Here is an 18,488-nt window from a genome sequence, read left to right on the forward strand (position 1 = left end):
CACCCCCTGCTCACAAAGACAACTCGGCTCTGTCCTCAGCTCACCCAGGTTGGTGATGCACCACATATGGCATCTAAGATTACAGCCCATAATACACGGGCCGAGACGGGTGACACGAGGACACTGGGTCATCTGGAGCTCTGCAGCACTGTTGTAAGACAGAGATTCTTCACTGAAGTTTCAGTAGTAGTGTTTGTCATCTGAAGGTAAAACAACATCAGCAGCAAATTAGAAAGGCTTAAGGCACACACAGAGCACCACACGACCTCGAGTGGCACAGAGCCACCACGACACTGTCACTGAACTGTGCCACGGAAATCTCATCTTCAGCTGCACTGTTTTGGGGGAAAGAAATGCTGAGATTAAAATAGCTCAGTGAAAAATGCACGGAACAGAGTCTGTGCGGTGCTGCAGCCAAGTGAGCTTGTAGTGGGTATAGATCAATCTGGAGCTGATCTGTCTGAAACTTCGAGGGCTGAAACCGTAGCAGTGTAATGCTCACGCTCAACAAACACAGCTTTGTAAGACCCGATGTTTTTTTCAACTGCCTATTCATGTTCTTAATGGGAACAGAATGGTGCAGTTAAAGGGAAACTGCAAGGCACAAACCTGCTCTGTTTTCCTTTTTTAGGGACGTATAGACCAAGTAAGGCTCGCTCTCTTACTGAGAAATCATTGGCTTTGTATCTGGAGGACTGTGTAGTTTGCAGACCTTGGTGTTGCTTTCAAGAAGGTAACCTGATGTACAGCTTCACCAGAGGGAAAGAGGAGTGGATCTCTGAAGCTGCATCATCACTTGGCCAAATTCAGTCCCCTCGCTCTGCCTACACTTTTAACATAGTTTCACTGCTGAATCTAAGGCCAAAGAGTGTTGGGAGTGCAGGACCATTGACAGGTACGCTCTGTTTGGACACATGGCCTTGAAGTAAAGGTTCCAGTGTTGCCTTCTGAGCTGCTGCAGCCTGAGATTGAGGATGTCCTAGCATCAAACCTGGTAAACTCATGGCAGAGGGAGTCTAGGAGTTCCCTGTTGGCCAGAAGTGGGAGGAGGATGAGCTCTAACTCGAGAATAAATGAAGGAGTGATGACAGTATCTGTTCCTGTATTGCTGTTCGGTTTGATAGCTGTTATCTACCTGGGCCATAGCTGAGATGGTCCAAAGTGCTGAAGTGCTACTTCTTATTTTGGATTGCACGCATGTTTCAAAGGCCTTACCTGGATGTGGCGTGCCACAGAAGAACATTCTGTGCATTCAGCTGCACTTCTGAGGTTTCAGCATCTCCATTGGTTTCTGCTTGTGGACAAGGACAGGAAATCCAAAATGATGGGGCTGAGTTTTGTGTTCTTGCAGAGGGAATTAGAGGTGATAAAACTCCAGGGAAATGTGACCTGTGTGTGTGCCTGGGGATCCAGGAGGGGAGGAGGGCAGACAGGCAGAGTCACAAAGGTCACTTCTGTGAGTAAGATCTGAAATACAGATGCAGTGGTGATAATGTAATTATTTTCCTTTTTAATATAAATTTTGTTATGGTGTCTGCTGTTAGGTAAACAGAGCAGGTATCCGTATTAGGGGGCTAATGAGCATAACCAGAAGCATTGCATGAGTTCTCTGTTAGCAGAAACTGCTTGAAACATCTGAACTGTGTTTTTGCTGTTGTTTTAAAAGCATACAAATGCTTCCTAAAATGCATGCGCGCTCATTTTGAATTTGAATCTTTTGCTTGATACAGTCAAGTGTTTGGAGGCTTTGTTGGAGAGATGCTGTGTCCTACGTGATCATTTTCCTTAATTTCTCCACTGGAGTAATTATGGTTTTGTTAGACAGTAAATGATTCAGTGTTCTCATTCCATGGGGGGAAGGGGAGCGTGGATGTTGAAAGAAGAGCATTGTCTGAGCGTAGCAGGATTAGCTGGTGTTACCACCTTGCGCTGATTGAGCACCACTCTTCAGAGCAGATCATCAGCACTAATTGCTAAAAAGCAGCCTGGCGTCACAGGGCGGTGAGGCTCCTGAAGCTTTAAGCTCCTCTGTTGCAGGATTTGAATATAGGTGCAGCATCTGTGCAGCTGGGTTGGGGCTGGCTGGGTTTCCTCCTGCCCTGCGGAAGCCTGTGCAGAGTTCGTCTCTCTTGCTGTCAACAGTTGGAAAACACAGGTTGGGCACGTACCATGAGGATGAACTGTGAGAAGGGAATCTCAAGTGCCATTGTGCATTTTCCCAGGGAATTCCCTTAAAGCAGAAAGGGGGTGTTCTTCTTGGGCTGTTTTTTTAGTTATCTGAGAATTTTAACACATCAAATGTCACAAAACTTTGAATTGATGGAAGCGGGGCTGATGGAGATTTACCAGCTTTATGGAGCAGGAGTGAATGGCTCTGGAGATTGCAGCCCCGTTGTCTTTGTTCTCTTCCTGTTGCTGTAATTTATGATATTCTGTGAGGAAATCCGCCTTTTCTCAGATCTAGCCATGTCCATTTCCTGTGGAGCAGCAGAGAAGGGAGAGCGTGGAAGTGAATTTCTTTTGGTGGATCTCTGATTTCTGTCTCAGTGAATCGATACCAAATGTGGACTGTATGGGACCAGAGGGAACACACACAATATGTTCGTTCCACTTGGTGCAGCACTTAGAAGGACATTTGTTTCCAAGACTTGTGATGTCAGCTCAAGCATAGCTCTTGTGCTTGTGGTAATCATGGCTTCGTTAAGATGATTTTAAACCTATCACCCATAGCTGCACACAACCTTATTTTTCCTAAGTCTTGCTGCCTGTGTCATGCTGGTGTTTTGTTTGTTTGCTTGTTTACAAGCTCTACGTGGAAATTCAGCAGTGGGAAGTCAGTGATGCTGCAGGGAAGTCCCAAGAATTTCTCATCTTGATTTCAGTTGGATTTTACTCCTTGTAGCTTTCCTGCTCTTGCCAAATAGCAGAGAATTTTTTCTCTATTAGTTCATGCTCTGAGAAACCTTTTTTCAAGTGACAGTGATCACGTGGTAGTTAAGGTTGCAAATAATGTTTTGACCTGGGTTTCCTTGTGTTCTTCTGCAGTATTTCACCTCCACTTCAAGTCTCCAAAAGCAGCTCTGTGAAGCACAGGGCTTGCATTCCTGGGTTGATGGGTTTGTTTTGCTGGTGGGATATTAGTGTGGAGCAAGTGATTGGAGATTCTATGTAAAATAGAATGAGATGCTGTGAGTGCTTAAACAGAGCACTGCGATCTGTTTGCAGTGTCCTGCTATTCCTGAGTAATTCCAGCAGTTTTCTGTGGCAGATGTTTCATTATGTGTAGCATATAACCACCACAGTCAAGAGTCCAATTAAATCTTGGGGAGAAATTAATCACAGAACAACAGACTACAAACAGACCTGTGGGTTGGCTTCCAGGGGAAGTCCTTCCCCTTCCCATGCAGGTTTGTTTTTTGTGATGTTCCCCTGCTCTGTTTGCCACCCAAAGGAGCCAGGGCAGGGAATCAGAGCTGTTCTGAGAAGGGAGAAGAAAAGCCCAGATCAGTTTGTAGATCTGGTTCGTGCTCAGTGGAAATATTACCCCTTTGGTGTGTGCTCTGTGTATGGCTTTTTGGAAGGTGCAGTTTTCTAACACAAACAGCATACCTTTCTTATGAGCTGGATTAATTGGACTGAGCTGTACATTGCAATCAAGCATAAAAATTAATGCTTTGCTTGGCATTTCAGTGCTTTGCGGACATTCTAATTTTCTATTGCTGGATTAGCTTGGACTTGTTGGGGCCTGACTCAAGCTCAGTAGAAGAGAAGTGAGATAAAGTTGCGTGTGCAAGTGCACACCCTCTGCCAAGCAGTGCCTTTATCCATTTCAGCTTTTGCTCTAGGTGTTGAATGACAGAGATTTGACTGTCCAGGAAAAGGAGCTAACTCCATTCCCTCTCCAGGCGTTTCAGTACTGCAGTATCACCTTTATAAGCAGAACAGCCTCTTAGCTGCTGTGCTGGGGGGCTTACAGCCTGAACCCTGTCATCACCTTTCTGATGTGACCCTCTGCATGTGGCTGGAAGTGCCAGGCAGAGGACCAGCAGCCACTGCTGTCAGTGCCTAATGCTCTGCAGTTCTGTGCTAATCAGGCTCATGGCAAAGCAGCCTGCTCTTCACCATCCCTGTTTCTTGCTGTGATACAAATGTGGGCTGTACTTCGGCTTGAGTAAGGACTACCAAATAACTCTGTTTTCTTACTGCTGTGTATTTGATCACTTCCAATATTTCAGCTCTGAGAGAGATGAGGTTACAAGTGCAGGTCAGGCTACGAGAAGGCTTGAAATGCTGCAGGGCTTTTTGTTTTAATCCCTTCAAGGTTTCCGTCTTTCTTGTGGTTCTGATGTAATGTGAGAAATTAAAACAAAAGACAGCAGCCAGATGGTACATCTCCAGGATCAGACAGATTAGGGTTTTGTTGTTTTTTTTTTTTAAGGGAAAAGTTTACTAATACTCTCTTCTAGAGTTTTTGCTTCTGTGGAGCTCGAGCTCCTATCTTCTGCATCATTCTGCTAGCAGGGAAATGATGGAATTACAGCTATCAACAAGTTAAAAAACAAACAGCAGCTTGCTTTCACTGAATATCAAACCGATGCAAATAAGTGTGATTTTTCTGCATCACACCATGTGCTTGCAGAGCAGTAGTCTTGAAGTTGGCTCTGCTCATCCTTGCCTCTCTCTGTAGGTGCTGTGCATGATGTTCCTTCCAGCAGCAGGCATGATTTTATTTGCTAGAAACTCTTCTCAGTTTCAGTACTATGAGACCAGACTCTGAATGTGCAGTTCCCTTTGCCCTGTTGTTTGGGAATGGCTCTGTTTAGCTATATCCAAGTTGGCTTTGTGGTCACAGCATATTTTTGTGCACTCTGAGTTTCCCCTTTTAGGTTTTCATGGCTTTGATATTTCATTTAGATAGCTGTTCTCATTCAAATTATTGCATTTAAATACTGTGTTGAGTATATCTGTAATCTCAAGGGAAACTATGGGAACTGTATTATGAAGACTTTGAAATCATAATGTACTCACATGGATTTGGTTTCAGATTTTCTCTGGTGAATGTATTGACATGTTCAGGTGAAACCTTCATATCACCAAAAAGAAACATAAATGAAACTCGACCACATCCTCAGTGTTCTGTTTGTTTTAAATTATGTTTTTTTTTCTTCTTGATTTTAGGAGACATCACACAAAAGGGGTATGAGAAGAAGAGAGCAAAGCTCCTGGCTCCATACGTCCCACAGACACAAGGTTGGTGCTTCTTGTAGCTGGTGTAATGATTTTGCATAGCCCTGACATGAAAGGGATCCATGAAATGGCAGTGGAGCGAAGCGCTGACATTTCACTGCCCGCCTCTGAGCCATTCTGTTTAGATATGCGTTTCCTTTGCTACCTAATAATTACACTTGTGGAGTTTGCATGGCTGCCAGGAAGTCATGGGCAATGCCTTTAGTTCCCTGGTTCCTCCAGAGCTCCGGGGGTTCCTGCTGGTTCCGCTGTTTGTTGGGGCTTTGCAGAGTGCCATCCGTGCCCTCTTGTTACCCTTGCTTCCTGCTCCTTTTTCAGCAGAGAAGTCAGGGGGTTTGAATCAGTCATAAAATGTGAGGTCCTCACAAATCATTCTTGAAACTTTAAAACTGATTGACTGCAGAGCTGGTCCGTATCTTGTCTTTCTTTCAACCATCTTAATTCCTCATTAGAGAAACATCATCATTTTAGTTATGCGTTGGTTTATTTTACTGCTGTAGCTGAATTCACGTACTATGTTTACACCTGTTTCTTTTGGATCAGAGATCCTCAGCTATAGGTCTGACTCACTGCAATATAATTATATATAGCTTTAAACTGAAGGACAAGGCTGAAAATATGTCCAGTAATTATTATGGGGTTGCTTACCCAAAATAATTGTGCTACTGATATGCTTAACCATTAAAAACTAATCCGTCTGGCTCTTAGCAGTGTGGGGAGTGAATGGGTATGATAGGCAGCCATGACTGGACTTACTGTAATTTACTGAGACTGAACCACTGCCAAGAAAAGAAAAAAGTGAAGGCTCAAAGTGCATTTATTGACAATCAGCACTGCTTCCACTGGGGAAAGTTTGTATGGGTTTTCTGAGGAAATTGCTGTGGTTCAGGCAAGTGCTTGAGCAATACAAAACAACTCCACCGCTGTTGTGGTAGCACCTGGACTCTGCTGCTCCAGACCACTTGGTGCCTGCGTTGCTGGGCTCCTCCATCCTAGGCATTTCCCAGCTGCATTTTGTTTGCATATTCTACAAGAGCTGTTGCTGTGTCTCCTGCATGAGACTGACTGCCATGGTGGGTGCTTCTGTACAAAAAACAGCATATTCTGATGGACTGAAGGTAGTGAGATGAACACAAATTGTTTTTCAGCCTTCAGCTTGTTACAGGAAGCACCCTGAGTGAGGACTCCTCCCTGAACCACGGATGTGATAGGAATCTCTGAGGTCTCAGTGCACACAATCAGTACTTCAGTATCAAATCTGTTTCTGTTATTTAAGGAAACCCAAAGCTAATACATGTGACTAACCCCTCTTCATGGTCTTTGTAAGTTGGTGTTTGTTAAGCAAGTCTTGCAGTCTCAGTCCAAGGTGTGTACCAGCAGATCTTGAGCCATCCAAGCTCCTCTCCAGTGTTGGGTGCCTTATTGGCAGATTGGCATTAATGGAGCTCACTGGAGGCTGAAGCTCTCCAAAGTGCTTTTCATCTGCCTGCAGAATGTGTCCCTTACACCCATCGCTTTGTGCACATTTGGTTTGTTTCAGAAAATCTTGCTTAATTAAGAGAGGAGAGGGAAAAAAAGGCGAGAGTGTCTGTGGCCCTGTTATTTTAATTGTCATGCTTTGTAAGTCTGCAGAATGAGCCAAAGTCTAGGAGGAGGCGCGGGTTGGTAGGAGGTCACCAATTAAGATAGCATTTTGACTGCTGTTCTGGCTCAGCCTCAGCTCTTTATATATCCTGTAGCCAGATGCCTCTGTGTCTGGGAATCTCCAGTTGTAAAAATGCCGTTGAAGTCATGCATGAGGGATACAGAATCAGGTCACCCCTTTAACGAGCAGAAAATTAATTTAGTTCACAACGACAACAGGAAAAATGTACTCCTGGCATTTAGTGCGTTGCGTTTCTCAAAGCTCGTGTATTGTCTCCATTTCATAGATGTGAAAGGGATGAATGAAGGTGGGGTGACATGCCAGGGCATGTCAGAATTGTAATTTGGGAGATTCTGATTGCTAAACCCGTGCTCCATTCCCATTGCCTCTGGGAGCTTGCCTCCTTATTTTTGAGATAAGGCAACAGTGTTGGTTACCTAAAGATAGGTGTTTTTCTGGTGCAACATCCATTTTTGTAAGTGGAACGTACTGAAGTGATGGAGATCCCACTCCCTGGTTGTTACTCCTCTGTTTCCTGCTGGCTGCAGCACAAAAAGGCTTTGGAGGAAGAATTCTGAGCAGCATCCCAAGTTCTGCACAGTGAGTAATGGAGCAGATTTCAGTGTTGCTTGCTTTGTGTCATGCTGCTGACCAACCTCCTCCAAAACTGAATGCCACCCTACTGTCATCTCGTTGTTGTCTTTCTTAATGAGTTTAGCTGTAGCTAAAAGGAAAGCTGCCATCAGAAGCAGGCAGAGGGCCTCAGTGGAGGGAGATGTTGCTTTTGCTGGAGTAAAGCTGGTGTTTTGAAACAACTCTTAGCCTTCTGTGACAACCAGGAAGGCGTAATGCAGTGCTATTTCTCTCTGCTTTGTGGGTGTGCTTGCTGGGTGAACTGTTCTGGCACCTGGAGATGGCACAGTAGCTCAGCACCTCTTGAAGTCTTTGCTGTGGGCTGCAGGCAGACTTCTGCCTTGGGAAGAGCTCCTGCCTGGATCAGTTGCTGCAAATCTGGAAAAGCACTTAGAGCTTTTTAGCTCAATCAGTGCGGATGCAGGAATACCTTGTGCCAAAATTAGCAGCACTTGCACAGAGACTTTTGGCAGAGTACGTTTTTTTGCTATTTAAGATAATTCATTCTGTTCCTCTGCTAATGTGTAAAGGAAATTATATTCATTAGCCCTGACTCACTGTCAGGCCTTTCTTTTTAGCTGCTGAAGTTCTGTGGTCTTGCTCCTGTTTTTATTCTCATCAAGAAAGAAACTAAACTATCTTAAACAGCTACATTTGGAAGGGAATATCGAGTGCTTATTGAACAGAGGGATGAGCACAGCGGGGTGTGTTTTGAGTCCCAGTACACGAGGAAAGGGTGTTGGAGCACACGAGTGCTGCGCTTGGAAACCTGTGGAGACCGATACCATTCAAAGCTGATGCAATTTGATCTGTGAATTTTTGTCGTTAATGTCTATTTCATTCCTTTCTTCATTTTTGTTATTCACGGATGGCACAAGGCGGAAGCATTACAGCTTTGTTATTTTACCCCTTCATTTCTTTGAAATCACAGCACTTTGGAAAGGAAGTGTTCCTGCTTTGCTTCGCACGTGGGCTGCCACACGTGTCCCGTCCGTGTGCTTTGGGTTGCTGATAACCCAGCACGACTCTGCTTTCCATTTGTCCTCCTTTTTTTTTTTTCCTTTTCTCCTCTTTCATTGAATTATTTCAGACAGGAGCTAAAGTGAAATGGTAATAACCAGTGATAGAACAGCTTTGCCTAAACCTGTAAATCACGCACACGCGCTGCAGCTTAGTGCTGGAAGAGTTTCACTCACTCACAAGATCTGACTTGCAGCTGCCACGCATGGGGAATTATTTTCTTCCTGATGAAGTCTGAGGGGTATCACAGTTACAAATAAAGCTTAGTGCTTGACTCTTGGAAAGCAATTTATCCACTTTTGAAATAATTTCTAGGACTAAATCAATGGGAGCCGTGATTTCTCCCATCGTGTCTTGCAGGGCAGTGCTGAGATCCATCTCAGTCTCTGAAATCTTCATCATGAGATGAGTTCTCAGCACAAGGAGGGAGCAGTAATGATTCTGGGAGTGCTGCTCAGGATTTGCAAACCTCAGCTATTTGTGTTTGTTATTTACATGGGTTTTATTTGGAAAGCTGTGTTATAAGGAATAGTCCGATACAAATGCTTTGTGCAGAGCTGTATGCAAAACAGCAGAGTAACAGGTTTGCTGCTGTTCTGTCAGATGAACAAGCCCTTGCTGCCCTTGTTGTTCATGTAAATATTTCTCCTTGATGATATGTGGTGCTTTTACTGATTCTTTTAGCCTAAAAATACTTCTATTTTAAAAATCTCTGAGTCTTCAAAATCACTGATCTTCCACCTTCAGCATACTACAGGGAGCGGAAGACATCCAGTTCTGCTAAAAACTGGTGTCAATTAAAAATCCATAGCATCCTTCAGAGTCAGTCTTCACATTACTTTTTTCATCTCTGCAGTTTGCAGTGCTGCCAGAGGAAGCTGCAGCTGTGGCAGGATTGTTGTGAAGGGAGCACTGGGTCGTCACCTCACCTGCCGGGCACATCTCACCTGTGTCACTTCCTTGTATGATAACCACATTGATTTGCTGCAGCTGTACACATCGTTTCTGATGTGTGCTCAGATGCTTTGTTGGGTCCTGTGGCACGTTGTTGTGTCATTGCAAAGTATTTGAATAAAGCACTTGCTCTTGGTGTGCCTTGCTGCTTACAAGCAAGTGTGACCCTTTTGTGCAGGGAGTGTTGCTTACCTGGTGATGCCCAGCAGAGCGGATGAGATGTTTCTGTGAGACTTGGAAGAAAGAACTGAATATGAATTTAATAATTTATTACAAATAGTGCTAAATGTGCTGCTGACATCTAGTGGGTACTCAGCTTTGTAAATGCTTAAATTATCAGAAAGAGTTAAGCTTCTCTTTGTTGTCTGTGAAGTTGTGTTGCCTTTGGATCAAAATTAAACTTTCCTTTATGATGAGGACAAGTGTGGCCCAATTTGGGGGCAGTTCTCTGCTGCTGCTTGTATCCTAGATGAGTTCACTTTGGTATTCAAAGAGATAATTGACTTCATTTGGGTCTCATACAGTCTGTGCCTATGTAAATTTAACATGCTTGGTGCTATGCAGAGTATAAGGAGGCTGGCTGATGAATTAGGATTTAGGATCAGGATATATTCAACACAGAGTTACTGTCAATTTTAAAACTTCGGTTTACCAATCTTGTTTCAAGTTTTGGATGAGTGATGCTGAAATAAGAACTTTCAATGTAACAAATAAATATTCTGCTCTTTAGGATTGTTGGAAGGTGTAGGAGATGGCTGAAGGTTTCTGTAACAAGTTAGGTGTGATTTGCTGGTATTATAAGTACCCTGAACTGGAGGTGCTTGCTTTAAGTTGTTTACGTAAAACCACACACTAAGAAAGTGGTGCAACTGGAATTGGAGCCCAGCATTTGTGGTTTCCTCTTCAGTTCTCTAATCCGTCGGTAGTTTGTGAGAATTCATAAGCAGTGCATATTTAGATGACACAATTGCTCTTTTCTTGCGTGACTTCAGGTGACAACCTCAGGGTAATTGCAGCTACATGACCTTTGTTTTTAGTCTTTAAGAAGTTCCCACTGAAGCACGGATTTCAAAATTAAAATTCAGTAGCAACCATTGCTGACGTGCTTGGGTGAATTATGTAAAGCAGTAATTTCTTATCAGATTATCTCTTCAGTTCGTTGTGTTCATGGGAAAAACAAACGTTTTGGGGATGGTAAAGCCACTCACTTCTTGACATATGCTGGAAGTTGCCAGAGCACTGGGTCTGTTTGGTTTTGTAATATATGTGAGCAGCAAAGGCTCTTGCTGCTGCTGGTTTTCCTGTTGGTAAGGCCTGCTGATCAGTGGGATGCTGAGTAACAAACTCAGCTTCTGAACAGATTTTTCTACATATTTCTGCAACTGATGCTTAACTTGTGATGTGTTACTGCATCAGAGCCCTTCCCTCACTGTGCCCTTAACAGCAGTGCCTAAAAGTGCTGTAAATGAGTATGATCTCTAAAAACTTGCATCTGTAACTGAACCACAAATCACACTGCTAATTCTGAACTGTCTTCCCAGGGGTTGATCCAGCTCTACAAAAGGAATCCAGAACTCAGACCCCCACTCCATCTGCAACTCCAGCCCCAGCCTCATCCTCTTCCTCATCCTCATCCAAATTTCACCGAGCCCGCTCAGGAGGAGCCAGAGATGAACGCTACCGGTCTGGTAAGGGCAGATCCTGATCACCCGTGGTTCTTGTCAGTAAGGAATAATGAGCACACATTGAACTGATTGTTTGTCCCCTGACTGAAAGTCCTACCCTGGTTCTCTGTGAAGAAACATCAGACTTGTGGGACTGGAGCAGCTGAAGTGCGAAGTAGAAGAACCAAATAACTCTTTGCCTTCTTGATTTTCTGGCTTGAATGCAGCTCTTCAGTGCCAGTTTTCCCAGAATGAGAAGCCTTTTTTAACTGTATCTGTTGGTAACCAGATTCAGTGAAGTGGATGACAATTTGTTCGTGGAATTGATGACTGCTGGGCAGATCTACTCTAGGAAAGTTCCTCATGAGATGGCAATATGTAACTGTTTGGGAAAGTGCAGTAAAAAGGGGTTGCATAAGTGTAGAAGGCAAGCAGTGGTTGAGTGTATGTAAGCCTTGCTTGTTTTTTTTCCTCTACTGCTGAAAATTGAGCACGTTAACTTCCATTTTGCAGATATCCACACGGAAGCAGTTCAAGCAGCACTGGCAAAACACAAAGAACAGAAAATGGCCCTCCCCATGCCCACAAAAAGGCGATCTACATTTGTTCAGTCTCCAGCTGATGCCTGCACTCCTCCAGGTTAGGTTCTTACAGTGTGGCTGTCTGTGTGGATGTTCAGGTACGCGCTTGTAACAGTTTCCAAATGAAGAGGCTGTAGTTTTCAAAATAGGCAAGATCTTCTGCACACTGTGGGCTGCTGCTACTCCTATACGGCTCTTGCTACCTTTGAGTAGCTGTTTTCATGGAGCTGCTGTTGGGACTGAGAAAGTGAGTTGTCTTCTGGGAGCGTTTAAAGAATCAATTGGCAAGAATTGAGCAGACCTTCTGTCCTGAGGCTTCTTTTGCTTCCCCCACACCTATTTCAGTAAAAACTGTCATAATTAAGAATTCACATGAAAACATGTTGTTAGGCCACTTTGGAAGTATTCTTCTACCTCCTTTATCTTTCTGTTTCTTTTGGGTGCTAGTGCTTTTTGCTGGTGTCTGTCTAGGTCTCAGCTTTGTACTAGCTTGTCCAGTACAGCAGCAAATTCTGAGCTGTGGACACTGCACAAATAGAGGTTAGCATTCACTTAGCATCATCTGGAGTCAGTCTTTTCCTCCAGCAGATAATCACTGTGAAGGACAGGTAAGTGTACGTGGTGCTGAACAACTTATGATGTCAAGTAATGAGTGTTTGATTCATAGTAGATTATTATTTTGCAGCTTTATGGCAAAGAAGATATCTGTTTGCATGGAAATGCAGGATGTGGTTCTTTTTTCTGTTTTTCCTCTCCCCTGCCCCTCCCCCCCTTTTTTTTGTTTTCGTTTTGTTTTCTGCAATTGAAAGGGACCCATTTAGAATACCAGACAAAAGCGTTTTCTGCATGTGGCCTTGGCACATTTGTTTCCCAGTGCCTGCATTCTGCTTTGTTGCTGTGAATTTTCACTGTTGACAGAGATACTGACCGCTCACTTTCAATTTCAGAATTACCCGAGTTAGGCAATGCAGCATCTGGTAACAGAATATGAATGGAAAAGTAATGAGACAGAATAAGACTCGGAGAACCCACAAGAAGGATACTTGCCTGTGTTGTGTCTTTTACGTGCAGTAAACAAGAGCAGAACACCAGGAGTAAACGTATTCACATTGGATGTCTGCTGCTTTAACTTTGTTTTGGCCTACGTAACTTTGTTTGACACAGCCTGTGAAGAAAGATCTTCATATTACATGCCTGTGCCATTGATATGTGACTTGCAAGGAGAGCATGTTCAGTGCAATGTGCTTTTTCCCTAAGCAGCTGGAGTTTCTTTTCTGCTTCCACACAGACACGTCTTCCGCATCCGAGGATGAGGGGTCACTAAGGCGTCAAGCTGCTCTTTCTGCTGCATTGCATCAGAGCTTACAGAATGCTGAGTCTTGGATCAACCGATCTATTCAGGGGTCATCCACATCTTCATCAGCATCCTCTACACTTTCCCATGGAGAAGGCAAAGGGACCAGTGGGTCACTAGCTGATGTATTTGCCAATACTCGAATAGGTAGGAGATGGGTACGAACAGAAAAATTGCTTCAAGTTCAGACTGTATGTATAAAGCTGGAGTTGTCTGTTGTGTAAGGGAAATTTGGAACAAGAATTCAGTTAGTTCTGATGAAACTTGCTAGGATCACAACTTCTTTTTCCCCTGTAGAGGTTTCAGAATACTGAGTTGGTTGAAAAAAGGGGAAGTGGGGAGCAGGAGGTTACTAAAGTAGGAAAGGTTCCTTGGTGTGATGAGGGCACTGACAGTGGGCTTGACTTTTGTTCTGCATATGGCATTGCTTATGTCTACAGCTAGTTCAGGTTACTGTGTGCACAAAGCTGCCACGTGCAAATAGCATTTGGCATCTGTGCCCTGATTACAGGACACAGGGAGTGTCTTTGCCTATTGAGCAGGGGAAATGCTGTATTTTAACACTTACCGAATGGTTTATTGTTTGTTGTATCAAAAGATAAGAAAAAAAAACAGAAAAAAAACCACCACAAACAACAGACCAGCCAAATAGGAGAACAGCTGAGCATGTCATTCAGAGAAAATGGCTGCAGCCAAGTGAAGATGTAGCATAGGTCTTTCATGACTAGTCTGAGAAATAATCAGTGTTGTGGTATTGAGAAGATGGAGCAAAAAACCTACGGATCTGGATACCCCAGGCTCAGTTTTTTGAGGCTCTGAGGTGCTCCTTGCTGCTGATGCTTCTGTATGAAATTGCGGTTTGTTTTTGCTCTGTGTATGTTTCTTTTTTATCTGCTATTAAGGAAACTACTGCATCTTAGGAGATGTCTGTATGTTGTGTGCTCTCTGCTTTTGCTTAACTGGTTTGGGGCAAGCAGTGCCTAGAAGTGCTGTGTTTTTGTTTCACTTTTTTTTCCCCTCTGTTATTTTCTGTTTGTTTCTTTGCTGCAATGCAAGTTGTCTTCTGAAATGGCAGACTGGGGGAGTTGCCTGTAAAACGTAGTCAAAGTAGTGAATCTGTTTATGGAGCACAGAAGCCCTTCTTAGTTGGGAAATGCAGAAAACCACATGAACTTTTGTAATGAATTGAGGTCATGTAGTTTTTTATCTATGGAATAACTGCTATCTGATGTAATTAGAAGTTTATGCAGAACGGTGTTGTTTTGTTTGTTTGGTTGGGTTTTTTTTTTTTTTCTGCATTCTTCTGTGATAACACCTAATTCAAAAGTATAGGAATTCTGGTACACACAGTTTGATACAGCTCTTTGGAGAGAAAAATAAAAAACCCTGCAAATATTTGAAGTTGTATAAAATCTGAATCCTTCCCAGTGAGCTTAGAAGTTCAGTGCATGAGAAATATTCCTTGCTGCCATATCTCCAAAGGTATGCAGCTCTTTCTTAGAGAGAGCAGAGAGTATCAATTGCATAAACCTGTCTGAATTCCTTCAGACTGTATCTTTGTAAGCTAATGTGCAGTTTCAAGGCTTGGGGTTTTTTTGCCTTTCAGAAGCAACAGTTGCTACTCCTATTAAGCTGGAATATAATATTTGTGCCCTATCAGATAATTGAGCCCATGGTGTTGTATAAAGAAATCCCATGTAAGCAAAAATTGCTTACTGAAGAAGTTGACACGCTACTGAAATACGCAGTTATTGCAGTTTTGAAGCTTACAAACTCATCTGAAAAGCAGAACAGTCTTGCAACTTAAAGCAAAAGACAGACCCAGCTCATTCTCCCCGTTAGATTTAAATTTGTTATTTAGCTGCTGCACAGGCTCACACTGTGTAGCTGCTGAGCTGGAAGAAATTTAAGCCTGATGTGATTGTTTGCTGCTGTGCTGTGGTCAATAGTCTCCTGTTTGTTTGGTTTTAGAAAGCTTTACTGGCCAAAACAAAAGTTAAATAGTATAGTTCTAGCAAGAGAGGTTACAGAGCAGGTGATGCAGGTTTTTGTTCAGGAGTTTTGAGTTATTTCAGACGTCATGTGGATTTCAAACTGTTCTTTAATGTTACTGAATGTTGAGAGATTAGCTTGATTTTGAAGGTTTGAGACCAAAAGTAATAATTATCCAAATATTTTAACAAGCAGCTTTCCTGACATGGATAAAACCCCTCATCTTGTGCCTTTGTTTTCTGTTTTCTGGAATAGATAACATATACATCCCAGCATTACTTAATATTTAGGAAGCAACATGTATAGCATTATTAGGAGACCATATAAATGCAACCCAATGAATTATTTTTAAGCTGGTTGGTAACAGGTAATTAATGCTTTGCTTTTTCCATCTGATAACGAGAGGTATATGTTAATTGTCATTTCAATTGTCTCCCTTTTTTTTTTTTTGTTTAATTTTTAGAAAATTTCTCAGTTCCCCCAGATGTCACAGCAACTACCTCCTCTTCCTCCACACGCCCAGCAGCAATTGACCTTCCTCCTTCAGGGATTGTGAAAGGCATGCACAAGGGATCTAATCGGTCCAGTCTGATGGATACTGCTGATGGTATGGAACCTTTCAGGGAGCACAGATACCAGAATGGCCTTAAGGAAGGGCTTGAGCTGGGAGAACAGAACACTTGATTATGTTTGTCCCCTTTATGCCGTTCACAAGTTGGAAATGGTTACGTGCTGCAGTAATCACCAACCTTGAACTGAAATGGAGAAAATTATAGCAGAAATAATAGACTTATTTTTCTAGAAAGCAGTAGAAATGCATAGGTAGACTATTAGCTAGAGCTGTTGTCCTGGAGTTCTGAGGACGACAGGTAAGACGAATGAAAGCATGCAACTTTTAGCTGTAATTGAGATCTTGTGGTGCTAATAATATTAACCATAAGCTGTTGGGTGTAAACCTTTATGTGGAGGGGTAGTATTATTGCCTCTGGTCTTGTGCCCTCCCTCAGCTGGTGATTCTTCCACTGCAGTTGATCAATACTGTGTGCAGGTGCAGATCTGTAGGCAGTGATTTACATTGAGTGCAGCATATCATGAGGAAGTCAGGGAGATCAGACTTAAGGATGGAGTAAAAATGCTTTCAAGATGAGTTTTCTTCCTAGCGTTTCCTGACCGCTGGGTTAGTAATAATTCATATAATGCTTATTAATGTCATCCTGCTTGGCACAGTTTTTAATAATGGAACAATATTTGAATGAGTGGACACACCAAGAGTAGTATCCTGCAGTGGAGGAAGGTAAGTCATAAACATTTATAAAGGTGATGCACACTTTCATTGGACAAATTCTTTCCCTTCAGGTGTCCCTGTGAGTAGCAGAGTCTCCACAAAGATTCAACAGTTGCTGAACACCTTGAAAAGGCCTAAGAGGCCACCTCTGAAAGAATTTTTTGTGGACGACTTTGAAGAAATTGTGGAAGGTAATAGCATTAAATGCTTTTGTAAATCATTTGTCCAAAGTACATGGATGTGTATAGTCTCTATTTTATTTTATGCCTTTGTTTTTGACATAGACTGAGATGGATTTACTGTTTGCAGCTGGCAGTATGTTTTTGAAGAGCGATTAAAAGAAAAAAATGAAATAACACACTGTACTGCTAAGTTTTTGGGACCTCCTCCATGCTAACTTCTTACAATAACTAAATTTTTCTAACAAAAAATATTGAAATATTTAAAAACCTTTCATCTGCTTTTGCTTCTTCACTTAGATTTCCAAAATCGATTGTCTTCACTGGTAATTTCATTATGACCTTATTTTGTAAGCAGTTCTTTTATCAATTCTACATTCCCTACCCTCACTATTATATATATACAGAAGTATATACAGAAGTATTTTGCTTTGTGCAAAGAGGACTTCTTAGAGACTGAAGCATCATGGGGTGGTTAAACCTAAAGGCTGTAAGGAAAAGGCATTGTGTGTCTTGTGAACCTAACTGTCTGGGAACAAATAGTGCAAGATGGATTGGAAACGCTGTTGAATTTCCTTCAGTTCCACAGCCTGACCCAAATCAGCCCAAGCCAGAAGGACGCCAGATGACGCCTGTGAAAGGAGAACCACTGGGAGTTGTTTGTAACTGGCCTCCTGCCTTAGAAGCAGCATTGCAGCGTTGGGGGACCACACAAGCTAAATGCCCCTGTCTGACAGCACTGGATGTTACAGGGAAACCAGTTTATACCCTCACATATGGTGAGTTGAGCCCTGGCTTCCACTGTTAAACTGTTCTGAGGAAGCAGGTAGAACACAGGATCGTTGCTGTGTTAGTCTGGTTGCAAATACTTTCCTGGTTTGTGGGAGCTCTGTGGACAAAGCAGTGTAACTGAAACAGAGGAGGCGACTGTGGATGGATAAAGCAGTGAGGAATTGAAGGCTTTTCTTATATGATGGATTGATTTAGAGTTGTGCAAGTCTCTCTTCTTTGTGTTCTAGGCAAATTGTGGAGCAGAAGTCTCAAGCTGGCCTACACGCTGCTTAACAAACTGGGGACCAAAAATGAACCTGTGTTAAAACCTGGAGATAGGGTAATGAGTTTGGAACTGTCTGGTTTTCCCTGTGAAACACAAAGAGGGTTTTGGGAGCCTATAGCTTGCAACATACACTAAAATCTTGTTCTTCTGATAGCAAGGCACTTATCCCAGGGACATTCTGTTGGGGAAAGATGTTTTTGTGACTTTTCATTCCTCCTGTCTCCTTTTTTAGCAACTTTTTGTCTCTAGACCTTGCAGTACGTCTAAGGAAGAACATTGCAGCTGAGAGAAATACAGAGTTTTAGAACTCTGTTTTGACTGTGCATCTTCATTTGTATATATACACAGGGAGTGCTGATAGGTTCATAGGTTCACAAGGTTGGAAAGGACCTACAAGATCATCTAGTCCAACCATCCTCCTATCACTATCCCTACCCAACTACTAAATCAAATCCCTTAGCACCTCATCTAAACACTTCTTGATGTGATTTCATGAGGAGTAAGTGCAGCTACAGATATGTAGATATAGATATAGATACAGATATTTGAAGCCTTGTGAAAATTACTGTTAGAATATGAAATAACAAAGTCTTCTGACGCTTAGTCACTGCAGATCTGAGCTTTGTATTTTTTTTTCCTTTTTATTCCAACTAACAGAATGTTTTTGTGAATTGTAGGTAGCCCTTGTATATCCAAACAATGACCCAGTCATGTTTATGGTGGCATTTTACGGCTGTCTCCTAGCAGAAGTGATACCAGTGCCTATAGAGGTACCTCTTACCAGAAAGGTAACGTTGATGGAACTTAGAGGAGTATTAGGCAGATGTGGGATGAAAACCAAATCAGACCATCGATGTCTGAAAGTGTTTCACAGCAT

General features: G+C 42.7%; 1 protein-coding gene across 2 annotated transcripts in view; it reads left to right on the forward strand.

Annotated features, from left to right (window-relative positions):
* DIP2B (disco interacting protein 2 homolog B) overlaps positions 1-18,488 on the forward strand; it is a 58,105-nt gene that overhangs the window by 20,995 nt on the left and 18,622 nt on the right. Inside the window, exons 2-10 of one of the 2 annotated variants that reach the window (XM_065751463.1) lie at positions 5,179-5,250; positions 11,041-11,187; positions 11,677-11,802; positions 13,033-13,245; positions 15,554-15,697; positions 16,447-16,566; positions 17,136-17,333; positions 17,574-17,665; positions 18,289-18,399. In XM_065751463.1, the coding sequence (XP_065607535.1) occupies positions 5,179-5,250; positions 11,041-11,187; positions 11,677-11,802; positions 13,033-13,245; positions 15,554-15,697; positions 16,447-16,566; positions 17,136-17,333; positions 17,574-17,665; positions 18,289-18,399 (1,223 nt within the window). The remainder of the gene's footprint in view (positions 1-5,178; positions 5,251-11,040; positions 11,188-11,676; positions 11,803-13,032; positions 13,246-15,553; positions 15,698-16,446; positions 16,567-17,135; positions 17,334-17,573; positions 17,666-18,288; positions 18,400-18,488) is intronic. The other variant, XM_065751464.1, reaches the window with a different exon arrangement.

The sequence above is a fragment of the Cyrtonyx montezumae genome, unplaced genomic scaffold (assembly GCF_038088225.1).
Source record: "Cyrtonyx montezumae isolate F1298 unplaced genomic scaffold, pur_monq_1.0 scaffold_70, whole genome shotgun sequence".
Taxonomy (NCBI): domain Eukaryota; kingdom Metazoa; phylum Chordata; class Aves; order Galliformes; family Odontophoridae; genus Cyrtonyx; species Cyrtonyx montezumae.